At 42.9% G+C, this 15,374-nt stretch overlaps 1 protein-coding gene across 2 annotated transcripts in view; it reads right to left on the reverse strand.

The window, feature by feature from the left end:
* Positions 1-502: 502 nt before the first annotated feature.
* Positions 503-15,374, reverse strand: part of LOC133361683 (guanylate-binding protein 1-like) — an 88,427-nt gene continuing 73,555 nt past the window's right edge. For both annotated transcript variants that reach the window (XM_061580671.1, XM_061580672.1), the window contains 5 exons: positions 14,728-15,008; positions 11,694-11,900; positions 8,850-8,952; positions 7,916-8,019; positions 503-2,732 (listed from right to left, as the gene is read on the reverse strand). In XM_061580671.1, the coding sequence (XP_061436655.1) occupies positions 2,601-2,732; positions 7,916-8,019; positions 8,850-8,952; positions 11,694-11,900; positions 14,728-15,008 (827 nt within the window). In that variant the 3' untranslated portion in view covers positions 503-2,600. The remainder of the gene's footprint in view (positions 2,733-7,915; positions 8,020-8,849; positions 8,953-11,693; positions 11,901-14,727; positions 15,009-15,374) is intronic.

Raw genomic sequence — 15,374 nt, forward strand, 5'->3', positions numbered from 1 at the left:
CAAGTCTAGAGCACGAGTCAAATTTCGTCTAGGGCACGAGACAAAACACGGAGGCACTCGTCACCAGGCTGGGTGTGATACTGCAATACGTCGTGTTCAGTTTCTGACAGCATTCGTGTTCTGACTACTTTGACATCCAAAGAACTGGTTTTGATGCACCGGTGTACCACCAAGACTATAATTTGCGGAATACTAAGAACCATTTTTTTCTTACAATGTATTTTTCATTTATCTTTCAGTAATGCAACAAAAACTATTTTAACAACTGCAACCAAAATACACATTTCCCGCGCCTGGTATGCAGGAGGTCGTGGGATCGATCCAACCTATTTACGTGACTTGACCGAAATACCCAAAGAATATGAATTCCTGCAGTCACGAAAGCTTTAAGTCAAGATGCCTCCTGTGTTATATGCTTTTTAGCATCTTGAATGTGGCAAAAATATCACTTAACAGAATATAAGACAATGAGGCAATGCAATGCAAACACACTGGATTGGTCTCTAAAATGACTTTATTATGCAATAAAGGTGACAAATCAGATATTAATTATCGGCCCATAAACCTTTATCCTGCAATTACACACATATTCACCTAAATAATTATCCCAAAAATGTAGTAGATTAGGTAACAACCAAACAATAGAAAAGGCTATTTTTTTAATCACTCAACAAACGAACGCCTTAAAACAATCACATAATAGAGATATGCATTGAGTACAAATAAGAATTCCTAATTACATTCATATATTTTTTGAATTCATTTGATTTTAATAGAACAAGCATATTATCAGCTCTAAGTGAGTTTAAACACAACATAACTTTGAGGAACACCTGCAATGGAGGCATTGCCTGCATTAAATGTGAGTGCCCAGCTTAACACGTGTGTGGCCAATTATGCATTAATTCATTATTTTGGGTTATGCCACGTAATGATCTGACCCAATCTGTGTCGTTAGAAAAACCTCCACAGCCAAAAAAACTAATTAGAATAACAATCGCCCACTTCAGCCATTGTTTCTTGCTGTGGTTGTCCCACCTGATGACGGACGCTTGTGTTGCACCCGAAACGTCGTGATTTAATTTATTTTATTTTATACCTACGTGATTTTACTGAAAGAACCAAAGAGTACAGTCATTTTGTCTTCCTGGATATTTACTCTGACTTTCTAGATATATGCGCTGAAGATGCCTACCTACGTCAGACCTAATTAAGTAGCGTAAAATGGCTGGATTTAGATAGTACTTAATGTGTATAAATTGCAATAAAATGTTCACTTAGTATATGATGCATATTAAATGCTACAGATTGTTGCATAGTATAAGCTATAAGACATTTAACAACATTTTTTGGAATATATGCTGCAATTAAATGTAATAGAAGTATGTAGTCATATTCAGCCGATATCAATGTACTGCTGGATGTAGGCATCCCAAACTGTCACCATCTCTCTAAATCCTGTATCCTAATTATCCACATAGCCACATATTTCTTGAAGGCTTCACTCGTTTTTTAAAGACCCACCTCTTTTTTGAACGCCCACATATCTGTCAACGGTCTCACCACTTATTTATAGATCAACATCTTTCTTAAAGGTCTCATATTTCTTTTGCCTTGGCTTTTGAGTGACACTGAACTTGGTTCTGAGCTGCAAAGTCGTTGTCATTTTATGTCAACGATATGGATAAAGTTGTACATATGTGGAAAGGTATTTATTTAATTCATTAACACATTTGGGAGGCTGACTATAATGTGCAGGTGAGCGGAAATGTCCATATTCACCACGTCAATTCGTTCAAGATATATATTGAGTGCGAACCACTTTCATGTGAGAGAGATACAGAAGGGATTGTTGTGGCAGGATGTGGAGCCATACACATCGAGGTCCTATGGGCAGGGTCGTCCATAGGTGGGTGCAAGGCCAGGAGAAAATCCCACTGTGTGGGCACCATGACGCCTTCAAACTAAACCGGAAGTGGTGCATCTTACAATTTGACATTGAAACGCCCCCCTCCCCTTAATTGTGGGAGCAGATCAGAGGGGGTTTAATGAAATCATGTATTTTATAATTAAATATGTTAATTTGAAAACATGACATATGGTACTGGTTGGGTCACAGTTCATCAATATATATTCACCTGAATATTCATGCATTAAACAGTGTTACTTAACAATCTGCTTTCAATCAGCACTAAGCATGTAGCTGTCAGAATTGTAAAAAAAAAAAAAAATCTTTCAATTTCAATAGATTCTCGAATTAGTCTTGCCCAGTAATAATTCGTTTTATACAAAACATCAACGTTATCAAACTAATTTGAATTTATTTTCAGCCTTCATTTCACTGCTGTATGAAGTTCTCCTCATGGCTTAGTCATGTCGGTTATTTTACTATACTTCACCACACTGGACAGTGCGAGTTGGTGCAATAGAGGCCCAGAACCAACTCTAATATCCCTTGCCATTGGGAGAAATATGATCCAGCAAGGATTGATCATGGCTGATAATGATTATTGGCTAATAATGGATGATAGTGTTGATATATTGCACAATTGATCTGCAGCAATACTCGCATCTTGAGTACAACTATCCAACAACCATGCTTAGCTGATGATGCATTTTTTCTTTGATTCATTCTTCATCGTCTTCTCGTGGTTCTGCTGTATTTCTTGGATGTTCTCATCCGTGTGCGTCTTGATCACTTGCGTATGCTTGCTGAATGTATTCTGCAATTTCTGAAAGAAAACCATATCATGCTCACGACCGAATTTATTTTGTCGAAATAATTTATAGAGGTGACCTCAGGAGGAGGTGAGATGGCTGAGCGGCAGCAGATTTTCCGCTTTTTTCAGGAGTTCGAGGACATCAGCCACCCTGGTAAATACTGATATATGTATTTACCACACACAAATCACTGTTAAATATCCTGTGACATTCCGATAATACCAGATTGTATGTTCTGGAATGGCAGTCCAAATTTTCAAAATTGTATGAATGAATCGACTGACAGGCTGTCCACTTTCAGATTGGGACAACTGCCACTGCAGGATCTCTTGGCTAGAATAGCGCAGATGTACTGCATGGGAGGCACGGTAGACATAATACATATTATGAAAACGACGATGATGATCAAGGTGATGTGGATGGTGATCACCATATCGTTGACAGGAGGGGATAGGCCTGGCCACCAGTATCTGTAGTACCCATGCAGCCCTTTCGTCAGTCCAATGTTGGATGAGGGCTTCACCAAGCTGTATAAGCCCTGGGGATTATTTTACCCCACTGGTCACTACGGGGTGGTGATAGGAAACAGAGACGTGCCCACCACTTAACCTCGCAGCCGCCTATGACAACTTGTGGTGCGGAGTGGTTCTTGCCCATCCAAGCACTATCCATGATCGTTACTACTCAGCTTGCGAGATCTGCCGATATTGGGCAGATTGTGGGTGATTTTGCAATTGTGTAATTTATATTCTGTTAATTATGACATTGGTGGCACAGTGGTGCAGTGCTTTGCACAGTGCACCTTGAACCCGTAGTCTGAGTTCAATTCCTCACCATGACAAAGATTGGTGGAGAGTTCCCCTTTCCAACCTACACTGACAAGCATGGCGAAGTATGCTTCAATAATGCAAGCAATCTGCATGACATGGGGAGGACCTCATTCAGTAGTGGACTGAAAAACGAATATACTCCAACTATTGTGGCCCTTAACACTCACTCAAACTTAGTTATTGTTCCTAAAGTCAAAAGAACAAGTATGCTAAATTGAAAACTCACTTCTTATAACTTATTTTTGTGTTTAGTTTTGTTGTCCTTTCCCCATGCCCCCCAATTAGCACGGTTAGCTCTGTACGGTGCAAAAGGTGAACATGTACAGTATACATAGAAACCATTAGAATATGTCAGAAAACACAACTGAATATGAGTATCTAGGATAGTTATTCAAGGTAGAACGGGATACAAATAGTTAAATGAATAGGCAGACAAGAGCAAGTTGGAAATCTGAACTTGATCATATAAATCAACATGTCCACGTGCATTAGAAGGGTTTTAATCCGTGTCTAATACCTGCTATGACATTTGAATGCGAAAGAAAAACAGTAATAAATTAAGTTGAACAAAAACTGAAAAGTGTACAAAACATTTAAAGGTTCACGCTTGGAATTACAATGATAGGAAGAGGAGCACATGGATGAGCGAACAAATGTCAGTTAGAGACTTCACTTGGCTGTTGAGGTGACTTAAGCTGGCTCAGTGCTCTAAGCTCAAAGCTTAGAGCACTGAGGCAGCTGGCACCTGTGATTTAACTGAGGTGTCAAGTGTAATGAGCTGTAATGAATTGATGGTTTCAGCCTTGTCTCATCAATGTTATCATGAAGAAAAATGACTAATTATGTAATACTTAAAAGAAAACAAAAACGAAGGAATTTCATGAATATATGCATAGATTCTATAACGCTTTCAACACGCGGTTCTCTCCGCCTATCTTTTTCTACTGTACGTCAGGATTAAAAACATAACCTGCTCAGGTGTCTTGTTTAATATGGTGACAAAATAGAGAAAGTAGCATGATCTTCATCTTGAATCAAGTGTAATTTATACCTCCAGGCTTAATTTAATCAATAGCTTTGAGAGAAGCTCGACAAATACTATCCAGTCCGCTGGAGAGCGGGCATATATTGCAGTTGTTCGTGATGTGTTTTTTTGTTTGGGTGGTTGCAGTCACTGCACTGTGCGTAATATTTAAGTTATCTACTCGTGGAAGAGGTGTGCACAGCGACCAGTCATTGTTCTGAAGCAGTTCATCGTGCCACAACAGCATTTCAGTTCGCCCATTATTGTAAAGGTTGCTGTTAATCTGGATATACAATTTCTTCGTGTGGGCACTCGAAGCCCAGACTGGCTTCGAGTGCCCACACGTTCGATGGTAACTGGCACAGTTACCATCGAACGTGAATTCCAAATTGATATTTATGTCGTTGTTATTTCGATGGTAGATTGATAGAATAGTTTTGGATAGATGGAGCCGTACTCATTACCTTCAAAAGTAGTCTTCTAATACAGATAGGTTTTCCATTAGTGTGTCGCTTAATGATCTTTAGGTGTGTTCCCTGAGAAGCCATCGCTATTTCGTCTTCATGGATACGTTTGCAGGATTATATATTTGCAAGTCGCTGGTGAAGATTAAACAGGAACGGAGCCGGTACTGATCCCTGTGGTAGGTCGTCGTTGACCACTTTTGTATGTATACTTTTGTATGGCTTGTATTTCTAGAAAGGTATACCTGGGAATACTGGTTGATGAGCATCGAATTTTAACATATTCAGTGCATAGCAGCGCTTGATGATGCATACTGCCTTGAGAAGGAGCCCTTGTTTCTAAATAGTGTTATAGATGGATGAGATGTCTATCATGCCGGTACTTTAGTTATATGCTTTTGCTAGAATCCAGCTTCGATATGGCTCGTGAGAGATCAGTGCGCGCTTCATCAATTAGTATGCCCTTCCTTACCTGTAACTTGAGGTCTAAACTTCTGGTTTTTCCTTTTTCAGCAGGGCAACGACTATTGTTCCCTGCCAGGCTTAAATAAATAGGATTAAAATAAGGCCACTCGACAGTTTTAGCCAAACAGTCCCAGGTTGTTGAGCAATTTGGGATAAATGTTGTTTGCGGCATTTAGGCTATAGCGGTTCGTCATGCATCAATAATCTCTTCCCTCTAACACCTGGCCTCTTCTGATGGTGTTGGCCGATGATTCGTTGGTGGCGACTCTTTCTGTCACCTCATAGTCTGTAAGGGCTTGCTTGATGTAAGTGGCAAGGACCAATTTTAGATGGTTGATGGTGAAAATAAACGTCCTATTAATTTATTTAATAGTTTGAGTCGATTGTCTCCAGCATGGGTTTCCTGGAGCACAAGAACGTAGATATTTTTTTGGCTTAACACTTCGGGGGCACATCACATTTTACGTGAAAATCCTTCCACTATAACTTTGACGGGGGGACAGTCCTCTACTCAGAGCAGGAATCTGCCAAACAACAGGGACTGTCTTCTCTTCTAAACAAAAGAAAGAAGGAAGTTTGGGAGCATGACAGTGATGTGTGGAAGCTGTAACTCCCAGACTACTGTAGGCTCGCCCCCAATCAATGGAAGTTGCGGAATGGTGGTGTTGGTGGTGGTAGCTTACGCACCCACTGAAGACGAATATCAGTGGAGGGATGCAGGCAAAGCAGATGGGTCAGATGCATTCTATGAGCGCCTGTCACAAGTACTTGCTAAAGTGGCACCTCAGGATGAATTCATCTCATTAGGTGACTTTAATGCCGAGTGGGTCATGACACTGGCACCCAGGCTGGAATGGTTGGAAAGCATGAACCAAGTCAGTTCAATAATAATGGTAGAAGGATGCTCGACTTCTTTTCGGGCCCATGTGCTTGTAATTACTACCACACTTCCAGCATCGGTGGATCCACACAGCATTGATACATGCCTGGTCCAAGCAGGAAAATCTGCTGGTGACAACAGCAGATGAAGGCCCATATCCTACTGTGGAGCTGGCCATCGGCTTATCATCTGTAAAATGTCATAATCGCTTGCAGCTGGAGATGACATCGCCCCCCTCCTGCTGATGCTGAGGGGAAATGGTTCTGTGTCAGGACTGTGGATCATGCATCTTCCATGGCTGCATTCGATACGTGGTCCAGACCTCCTTAGAAAACTAGGTTCAGGAGGAGATGTTGTGGCTAGGTGAGAAAAAGTGTCAGGCGCACTGCCATAGTCTACAGCATCCCATGTCAGAGGCTTAGAGAGCCATGCAGCACTGCAAGGATAAGTGGCTGTTGCGGTTTGCTGAGCAAACGGATGCGGCCTCATTAGTCTGCGATCACAAATCACAATTTAATTCCATAAAAAAGTAACTTGCAATACCTCATCTATTCCCATTCTTAGAAGAAAGGATGGTGAACTATCTTTGACCCCAGGAACAGGTTTTCAGGTTTTATGAGCATTTCTCTGAGGTCTTGGGGGAGGGGAAATCCCTCATCTCAGATAACATCATGGGGAAAGGTGGGGATGATGGGACTGCGATTTATCAAATATTGGAAGTAGTCACTCCTCTGAGGGAATTGCTAAGGGGCCATCTATTGAGGAAGTACAGAAGGCGATTTAAAGTTTGTGAACAGGAAAAGTGCTGGCCAGAGTCGATCTCCAAAACGAACTGCTGCGGGAGGGTGGCATTTGTATGCAGACTGTCCTATATGACATTATTACAACCACAGTCTGGACCACTGGATGGGTTCCGCAGGATTGAAAGAATAATTAAAGATCGTCTTACCAGGCACGCTGAGGAGAGGCTTGCGGAGCCCCAATGTGTTATCAGGCTAGGGTAGCCTTGCACAGACACCATGTTCCAACATGACCAACAGCTCTGCTAATTGAGCTGGTCGAGGCCTAAAATCCCATAAATAGGTCAGGGCTCTAGGTTGTTCTTCGTCCTTTCAGAATCCCAGACTCACTGCTCACAATTATTAGGGACCTTCATGATGGTGGGTATGCCCAGGTAAAGCTACGTGGCTGGGAGCCACAGCCATTCCCTGTTCACCTTGGGGTGCGACGGGGATGTCCTTTGTCTCCTGCATAATTTAATAACATTTTCGTCCATGTACTTCGGGAAGGTTTCTATAGCTTTACTGGGGGAATTCCTATCTGGTACACATACAACTGATCGATGCCCGGGTGCGGTAGAGGGATGGTTTTAATTTTGGTCAACCAAGTTATGATTGCAGAGGATCTGGTGATTGCTGATTACTCAAAACATGATATGGAGCCTCACTTACTGAACGTCGAGCATGCTATTAAGAGGTGGGGCCTTACCATCAGCCCCACCAAAGTGACGTGGAAAACCTGGTATAATCACCTTGTACTGATTTTGAAGTAATGAAATTTCCTTCTCCTGGTTGGCTTGTTCTGCTTTCATGTTCTTTATCTGCAGTGCCATGATCTTTTCCTTCTGCTTGTTCTCTGGAAAATAATTCAACGACATTTATTTACACACCTCCGCCCAACGTTAATGCTTTCTAATGTTGAAAGCGTTTTTTAATCAGCTATGTTTGTCTGCTCATCAGTCGTGCTCCACATAATGTAGAGTATAATAAGGTGTGGAGCCAGGCTGTTGAGAGGGACAGAATAAGGTAGGCACGAGGTGCCAGTTTACAGAGGGTTTTCCACCAGGATTTGTAGAAGCTGTTTTGGACATCCAACATACGATTGCTCAATTAGAGTGAATCCCTACCAAATCCCTCCAATCCCATGTTGTGTTATAAGTTCCGTGGAAGTCCTAATACATATGTAAATCTACAAGAGTGACTCTGGGGAGCATGTGAGAATGAGGTGTGGGGTCGTCACTAGATCGGCTCATCACTATCTGGGATGACGCTAAACTTTTATAATGAGGAGGTGGGCGGCATGCATGATAACTGTTATAAAGAATTTTATATTAATCCAACTTACATTTAAAGTTATGTTAATATTAGGAGCTTATGCTATTAAAATGTATCAAGGAGGTGCCTAAAACTTGAGACAAAGCCAATGCTTAAAGGCCTGCGTGCCCTACAAGCACAGCTGCTAAACTACTCATTGTCCTATCGCAGCCTTCTTGCGTACCCAATGAGACTGCTACCATTATTATCACTGATTTCATATTTCCTAAGACATATTAAAATGCACGACATTATCCATGTATATACATGCGTTTTTCTCTTGTTACTGAGTGAATAGACATTGCTGACCTCTTGGATTAACCTGATGCCAATGGCTATTTGTGATTGAGGAATAAAGTTGCATTTTCTTACCCAAGTCCTGCTGTTGAAAGCTGGTCAACGTCTTGTCTACTATTAGGATCGCATTACCACTCTCCTTCTTCTGCTCCAGAAATTCCTTGTACATCGTCTCCATCTGCAAAGGTGGAAAAAGTGAAGGTACAGCCTTTTAATTACATTAACACAAGGTTCCACCTGGTAATAAGAAGCCACATTGTGTGAATCTCATGCCCAACAAGGCTTCATGAACCAGGCTTATGCTGCTGTACAATCTTCTGCTACTGCTATTTATTGGATGTTCCAACACAAAAGGCCATGTACACAGTAACATAGTCTGTGAATTAACTCCACCACAGCTCTCTATACTTCATAGGAGTTGAACTGCATTGTTGTGGATTAAGTGCATGGGTACAATAAGGGCTTGCGTAACTTCAAGTGATGACTAGGGGTTTTATTAAGGTCCTGACGAATTTGAAGACGACTGTTTTCCTCTAATTGAAGGACTTCCTGGAGGGTTGCAGCATTTCGGCAGATGAGTGGGGGAAAGATGTGTGATAGTACAGGCAACCAGTATGTTGGGGTCGACTTGAGAATTTCAGTGATACACCGCATTGCATTGTTCAGTTCGACATCAATACGTCGAGTGTGACTACTTCTAGTCTATACTGGGGAAGAGTATTTGGCTACAGAGTATACAAGAGCCATCATTGATGTCCGTAGCACTGGTGCTGATGCTGCCCAGTTTGTGCTTTCTAGTTTATAGCCCATTTTGACCCTTGTTTTGGTCTTGGACACATTTTCAGATAGTCGTGGACGGTTAGCGTATGGTCTCCGAGATAGGTTGGAGTGAGGTCGCATCGCACATTGTTGCCACAGAAGGTCGCTTTCAGATTGTGTTTGGAACTCCTATTATCAAGATGAAATGCAGTGACTGTTGTTTTCTGGGGATATGGCTTGAGCCTTCATTTCAGAAAAAAAATCCCCCAATGGTGTTTAGATCTTGGTCATTGAAAGTGGCTGCCAGGGCAAGGTTATCCGCATATTACATTTGCGTGACCCGGTTGATGGCACGTCACTCGTGTAGACATGAACCTTGCGTCAATCCATGGTTGAGGAACCAGTGTGAGCTAGCATTGTTGCCCATAGAGACACACAGTTGCCTATTGCTTAGCATCATCCATATCAGGCGTATTGTTTTGAGGAAAGGAATGGTCCCTGCGAGCTTCAACATCAAGCCCTTAATCCAGACTGTGCTGTAGGATAATGACAAGTCCACAGAGGCTGTGCCGGTCTTGGATTTCTTCTAGAATGTGGAATTGATGTGATTCGCAAGGGCAAAAACTTGTTCACAGAAGCTGCATCAAGGGCGGAATCTTCCTTGTTCTTCAGGGATCACTGACTCCACAAGCAGGCGGATTCTCTGGAGGATGTTGCATTCCAGATTTTGTAGGTTGTGCACAAGAGTGACATAAACCTATAACTTCCTGGGTCATCAGTTGGCTTGCCCCGTTTGGGAATGCCAATGACTATATTCTTCCGCCATGCTTTTTAGATGAATCCAGTTGTCATGTATTTTGTGTATAGATTGCCAGCCATTGGAGTCCCCTATGGCCTAAGTAATGTAGAGATTCTGGGGAGATATACCATCTGTGCCAGCAGCCTTGCCTTTCTTCATTGTGTAGCGCCATTGTTAGGCTGTATGCATGTTACCATTGGAACTTACCTGTAGTAGCGGACATGTGTCAACAGGGGCTGGTAGACAGGCGAGGTGGGATAAACCGGGCCGTTGGGCCACTAGGGTCCCCAGACCCCAAGAGGGGGGCTGGGGGATATTCCAGGGCCCCCTAGACAGTTCCAGAAGGGAGGTGGGGCTAGGGGCGGAGAGATCCTGGAACGGGTATAAATTCCGGACCCCTGAACGGGTCCAGCAGTCCTCGTCCACCTGAAGACCAGAAGAGCTACCCTGAAGACCTGAAGCAAAGAACCCAGTGGGCAGAACCCGGACCCCTGGCTAGGGTCGGGTTCAGACATAACCAGTGTAGGGTTAGCGCTATAACCAGAGTCAGGGCACGTTAGTCCAGAGGGTCTACCTCCTTAGGATATCGGGTGTGAGGGGCCGTTACCCCTCTGTGTTATGTTTCCCTAGTTGAAATAAACGTGTTGCCTCTAGCGAACCATTTCTCCTTGTCTTGGTCCCACTACAATTACATACAGACCCTTGCTCACTTACTCTGTACTGATGGTGGTGTGGTCTTGTAAATATATTTAAGCCAATTCTGGTGTAATTGAAGATAGATCCCTCGCTTGATGTTTTTTTTGTGAAGGGTCCTTTTGTGTTCTACACTAGTTTGGAGGCTAAAGAGTTGGGCAATCTGCCACTCAAAGTGCCCTACTAGAACAAGGCCTGTAGCATTGCTATAATTGGGAATCAGAAACATTTACAACCATTCTCATTGCGAAGATATGGCCACATTTCAACAAAGTAACAAAAAAATTATGTTTTATTTAAATAAACATTAAGGCAGTGCTCATGTTTTGATTACAACCCCGAGTAAGTGGTTTAAATTACACATTTCTCTTGTGGCTCAAGTATATAAGTTCAAAACCCACTATTGACTTCTCCACAATGTGGCGCTCATTTGTTGAGCCCGGAGGGATGATGGATTGAGACAGCTACCAATCAGGATTTGTTTGAGAGTTACTTACTATTCTGCTGAGCCACATGACCAGTTAAGATGTATTGAGTCCAATTACAAGCATTGCTTCATTTATTTGCTTTCTTTAGTGGGTCCCTCATTCCCTCATTAGTAATCCTGCACTCTGGTAAAGTAATGTAATTATCGGTGCATTATATATGTGGTTGTTGTGGTAAATCACCTCGTCTCCGAGCCCTGTGGTCTTATAGTAATCCTCTTCAATCTTCTTCATCATAGCCTGATATTTCCTGAAGCCTCCGGGCTGCATGAAGCCCTGGTACGTCTCATCCACGAGGCAATACAGTTTTTTAAGTCGTATTCTGCACGTTTCCTGTGATCGCTGCTTGTTCTGTGTCCCCAGCTTCAGAAATGTCGTCTTCATGTGCTCCTGTAATCATAACAACACGCATTGGCAGTGATGATGATCCTGGGCTGTTGCAGTAGTGTAGCGTATTTAACATGGGCCCTAGAGCAAGAATTAAAAAGAAAGGCCCCTGACAAATTGCACTCCGCCTTTCAACCACCCACTCAATCTTTCACCCAGTCACCTATCCTCCAGTTCACTCACTCACCCGCCCACAAAATTGCTTGCTTACCCACACACTCAGAATCAGAATTTGTATTTAGACTGGAAGAATCAGATGAGCTATGGAGCTCTTTTTCACAGATGTCCAGTAGGGGTGGGTCGTAAAGTTAGAACAAAAATCAATATAAATAGATAGGAATTAAAAGTATAGTAACGCTAAGCATGCAACTAAATATAAAAAAAATAGTAAAATTTGCATAATACATCAATTCCTTCCAATTTTTCAACACCAAATGCATTCTTGGGCAAGGAAGCAAAACAACAAAGTCTTAGACCACACAAGACAATACATAGTCCCTCAAAGTTGCACTCAGCCACCTACTCAATGTTATTCATGTATCCACTTTAGTCCAAGACGCTTTACAGACGTTAGTGGTTTGAATACTATAGTGGGGTTATAATTCTAGTTATGATCATAGGAGGACAAGTGGAAGTGGTTAAGGAGGGGTTGGGGTAGGAAAATTGATAGGAGTAGTGCTAAGGGTTGGGGTAATGATTGGGTTATTGACTATACTTTGCACGTGATAATCAAATGACATTCCGGTCGCATTTGGCTGAGGCTCTTTAGAATAGTACAAAACTAAATTGTGGAGTCTGCGAATGTCACACCTGATCCTCCCACAAATGTTTTCACTTGAACTTGAGTACTAACCAGCAGATGCTCCGATGTTTCTGAATTATGCAGCATTTCGTTTTGTACAAAGCACACGTGCACTGCTCGCATGCAATCTTCGAGGTTACCAAGGCTCTAGATATCTAACTTTAACTTCACTGCAGTGTACAATAGCGCATCATCAGAATATTGATGGAACTTGGTGTCATGCGATGAGATGATATCGCTGATCAGAGAGACGTATGTTAAAAATTAGGAAGGGCCCGGGGATGGACCCCTGTGGTATCCAGACTCGGCACAGCATAGGCGATTACTTTCGTCACCGAGCTTTACGAAATGTGATCGACCATTCAGGTACGACTCAATCCACCCCAGTGCTGTACCTGATACACCAAACCTTAATCTTATCTACCGATGATAATCTCATGGTCCATGGTATTGAAAGTGGCTGCGAGATCGAGGCCAATTAACACTGTGTAGCACCTGTCATCCATGATCTCGTAGAGGTCATCAGTGATTTTTTTTGTAGATCCATTTCAGTGCTATGGAACTTCCGGTACACCATCTGTAATGGGTTTAATCTGCCCATCGCAGCGATGTGGGGAACTGCTTTAGACAAAGGCAATCTATAACTTTTGAAATCCTATTCAGGTTTGAGAGATTTTTCAGGATTGGCGTTATCAGCGCCATTTTGACCTGGTCTGGGAAACAGCCCTCACTGAACGAAAGACTTTCCAGGTGGATAAGCAGTGGTGTAAGTACGTCCCAGCATGATTTGAGAATCAACGTGTGGATGTAGTTGAGCAGCAATGTCTTATTTAACATTGACACCAGGCATAGGTGCCACCAGGTTGATCAAACTCAGATGGCAGACTGGCAAAATGTGATGCCTTCAAGTTATAAACTGCCATCACTATATTATTGGCGAAAAGCGTCGCAAGTACTATGCAAAAACAGGGTTTACTAGTTGATGGGTGGTTGGATTGCAGCAGACCTTTCCTGACGTGCCACAGATCATGGGGGATGTGAGCAGACTCATTGACACGCAGAGCACAGAACGATCTGCGAGATTCAATAATGAGTTGGTTGCCAGATCTGCAAGTCACTCTGTAAGCGAGTCTGACAGTCTTGAAACCAGTTTTCTTCCAAAGACAGTCGAGCCTCCTCCACGTCTGCTTTTCAATGATTGCCACAAGTGACAGCCAGTTATGGCGCACTTTCCCCATTTTCGTTTGTGCTTGTTCAGATAGGCACGAGTTATTCAACAACAGCAGTGATGTCATATATTAATTGAGTTGCAAATGAATCGATCGCCAATGCAGGATTTAGGCATGCCAATTATGACCGGATCTTCTGATTAGAGTATCGGTATGATATCGTTGTGATGGGTGGGCGGATTATCGGTTATGCTCCTTTGCACTCTGCGATCTGCAATACCGACATCTTCGATGACGTCGCTCACATTTACTGCATTAGTGGGTGTGAAGATATGATCCAGAATATTTCCCAAGGGACATGTTGCGCCACTGACGTGCTGGGTTAAACTGTGATTGTCGATAATCTAAGCGAGATCACTGTTCATGTTACCCCAATAATCAGTGAGTCCAGCAAAGTTCAGATCACCACAGATGATGTAGCGAGAGCCAAGTGACCCACAGTCTAACAGACCAGAAAACTTGGAAAAGAATTCCAACAGCGATGAAGACGGCGGTCGATAGATGACAGCGATTGTAATCTTCCGCATGTTGTTCGTTATTTTTGCAAGCAGCAACTTGAATTAAAGGATTGTTAATGAGTTGCTCAGGACTTTCACGTAGATGTCTTCATGGTGAATCAGTGTGATCCACCACCATGCGGGCTGCCGGTGCCAGAGGGACAGTAGAGATTGGGAGCATCGAGATAATTGCACCTTGATGCCCATAGTAAAGGAGTTTCATAACATGTGTAAGCCACGATACCTCACCTTTGTAGTGCAATGCATGCATAGCCACCAGCACCCAGCTCATCCATACTCACCACCAACTCCTTCTCGTGCTTATGCTCCCGATCGAGCACAGCATGACAATAGAAGAGATCCAGAGCTTGATCCATGCACTTCTCGTGGTGCTGGTGGAGCTGCGATATTTTCAGAGGAAAGTGGACTTCGATGCACTCCATCTTCCGCTGGTAGAGTCCCTTGGCATCCTCCACTGCCTGCAGGTTGGCGAGCTGCACCACTTGTACCCGTGTGTTCTCGATGCAGACCATGTCACCAGAACGCTGAGCCGCAACGTACAGCTCTGCAACCTGCAGGAACACTGATACATAATCATCATCAGCCGTGATCGATCCACTGCAGTCACCACCTTTCACGGTCCTGCTATGTAACTCCTATCAGCATATTAACCGACTCATTGCTCCATATCCTCGATGGACGGTCCTCTCAGACACGTTCCATTTCATAGCCACCACCCCACTATTCTCGATCATCGACCATCCTTCCTTCTCGGCATTGTTCTGCCCAAGCTCGCTTACTTATGTTATTAACGTGATCTCTCTAACTTGTGTATGTGTTCTTTATCAGTATAGTTCCCAGCACGTATCTCTCTATGCTTGTTTGTGCCCCTTTAATGTTTTTGTTCAAGTATCTGAATCATATGTCACAGCTAGGAATACACACTCAT

This window comes from Lethenteron reissneri, unplaced genomic scaffold (assembly GCF_015708825.2).
Source record: "Lethenteron reissneri isolate LAM-NWPU_2019-01 unplaced genomic scaffold, ASM1570882v1 scaffold_120, whole genome shotgun sequence".
NCBI classification, from domain to species: domain Eukaryota; kingdom Metazoa; phylum Chordata; class Hyperoartia; order Petromyzontiformes; family Petromyzontidae; genus Lethenteron; species Lethenteron reissneri.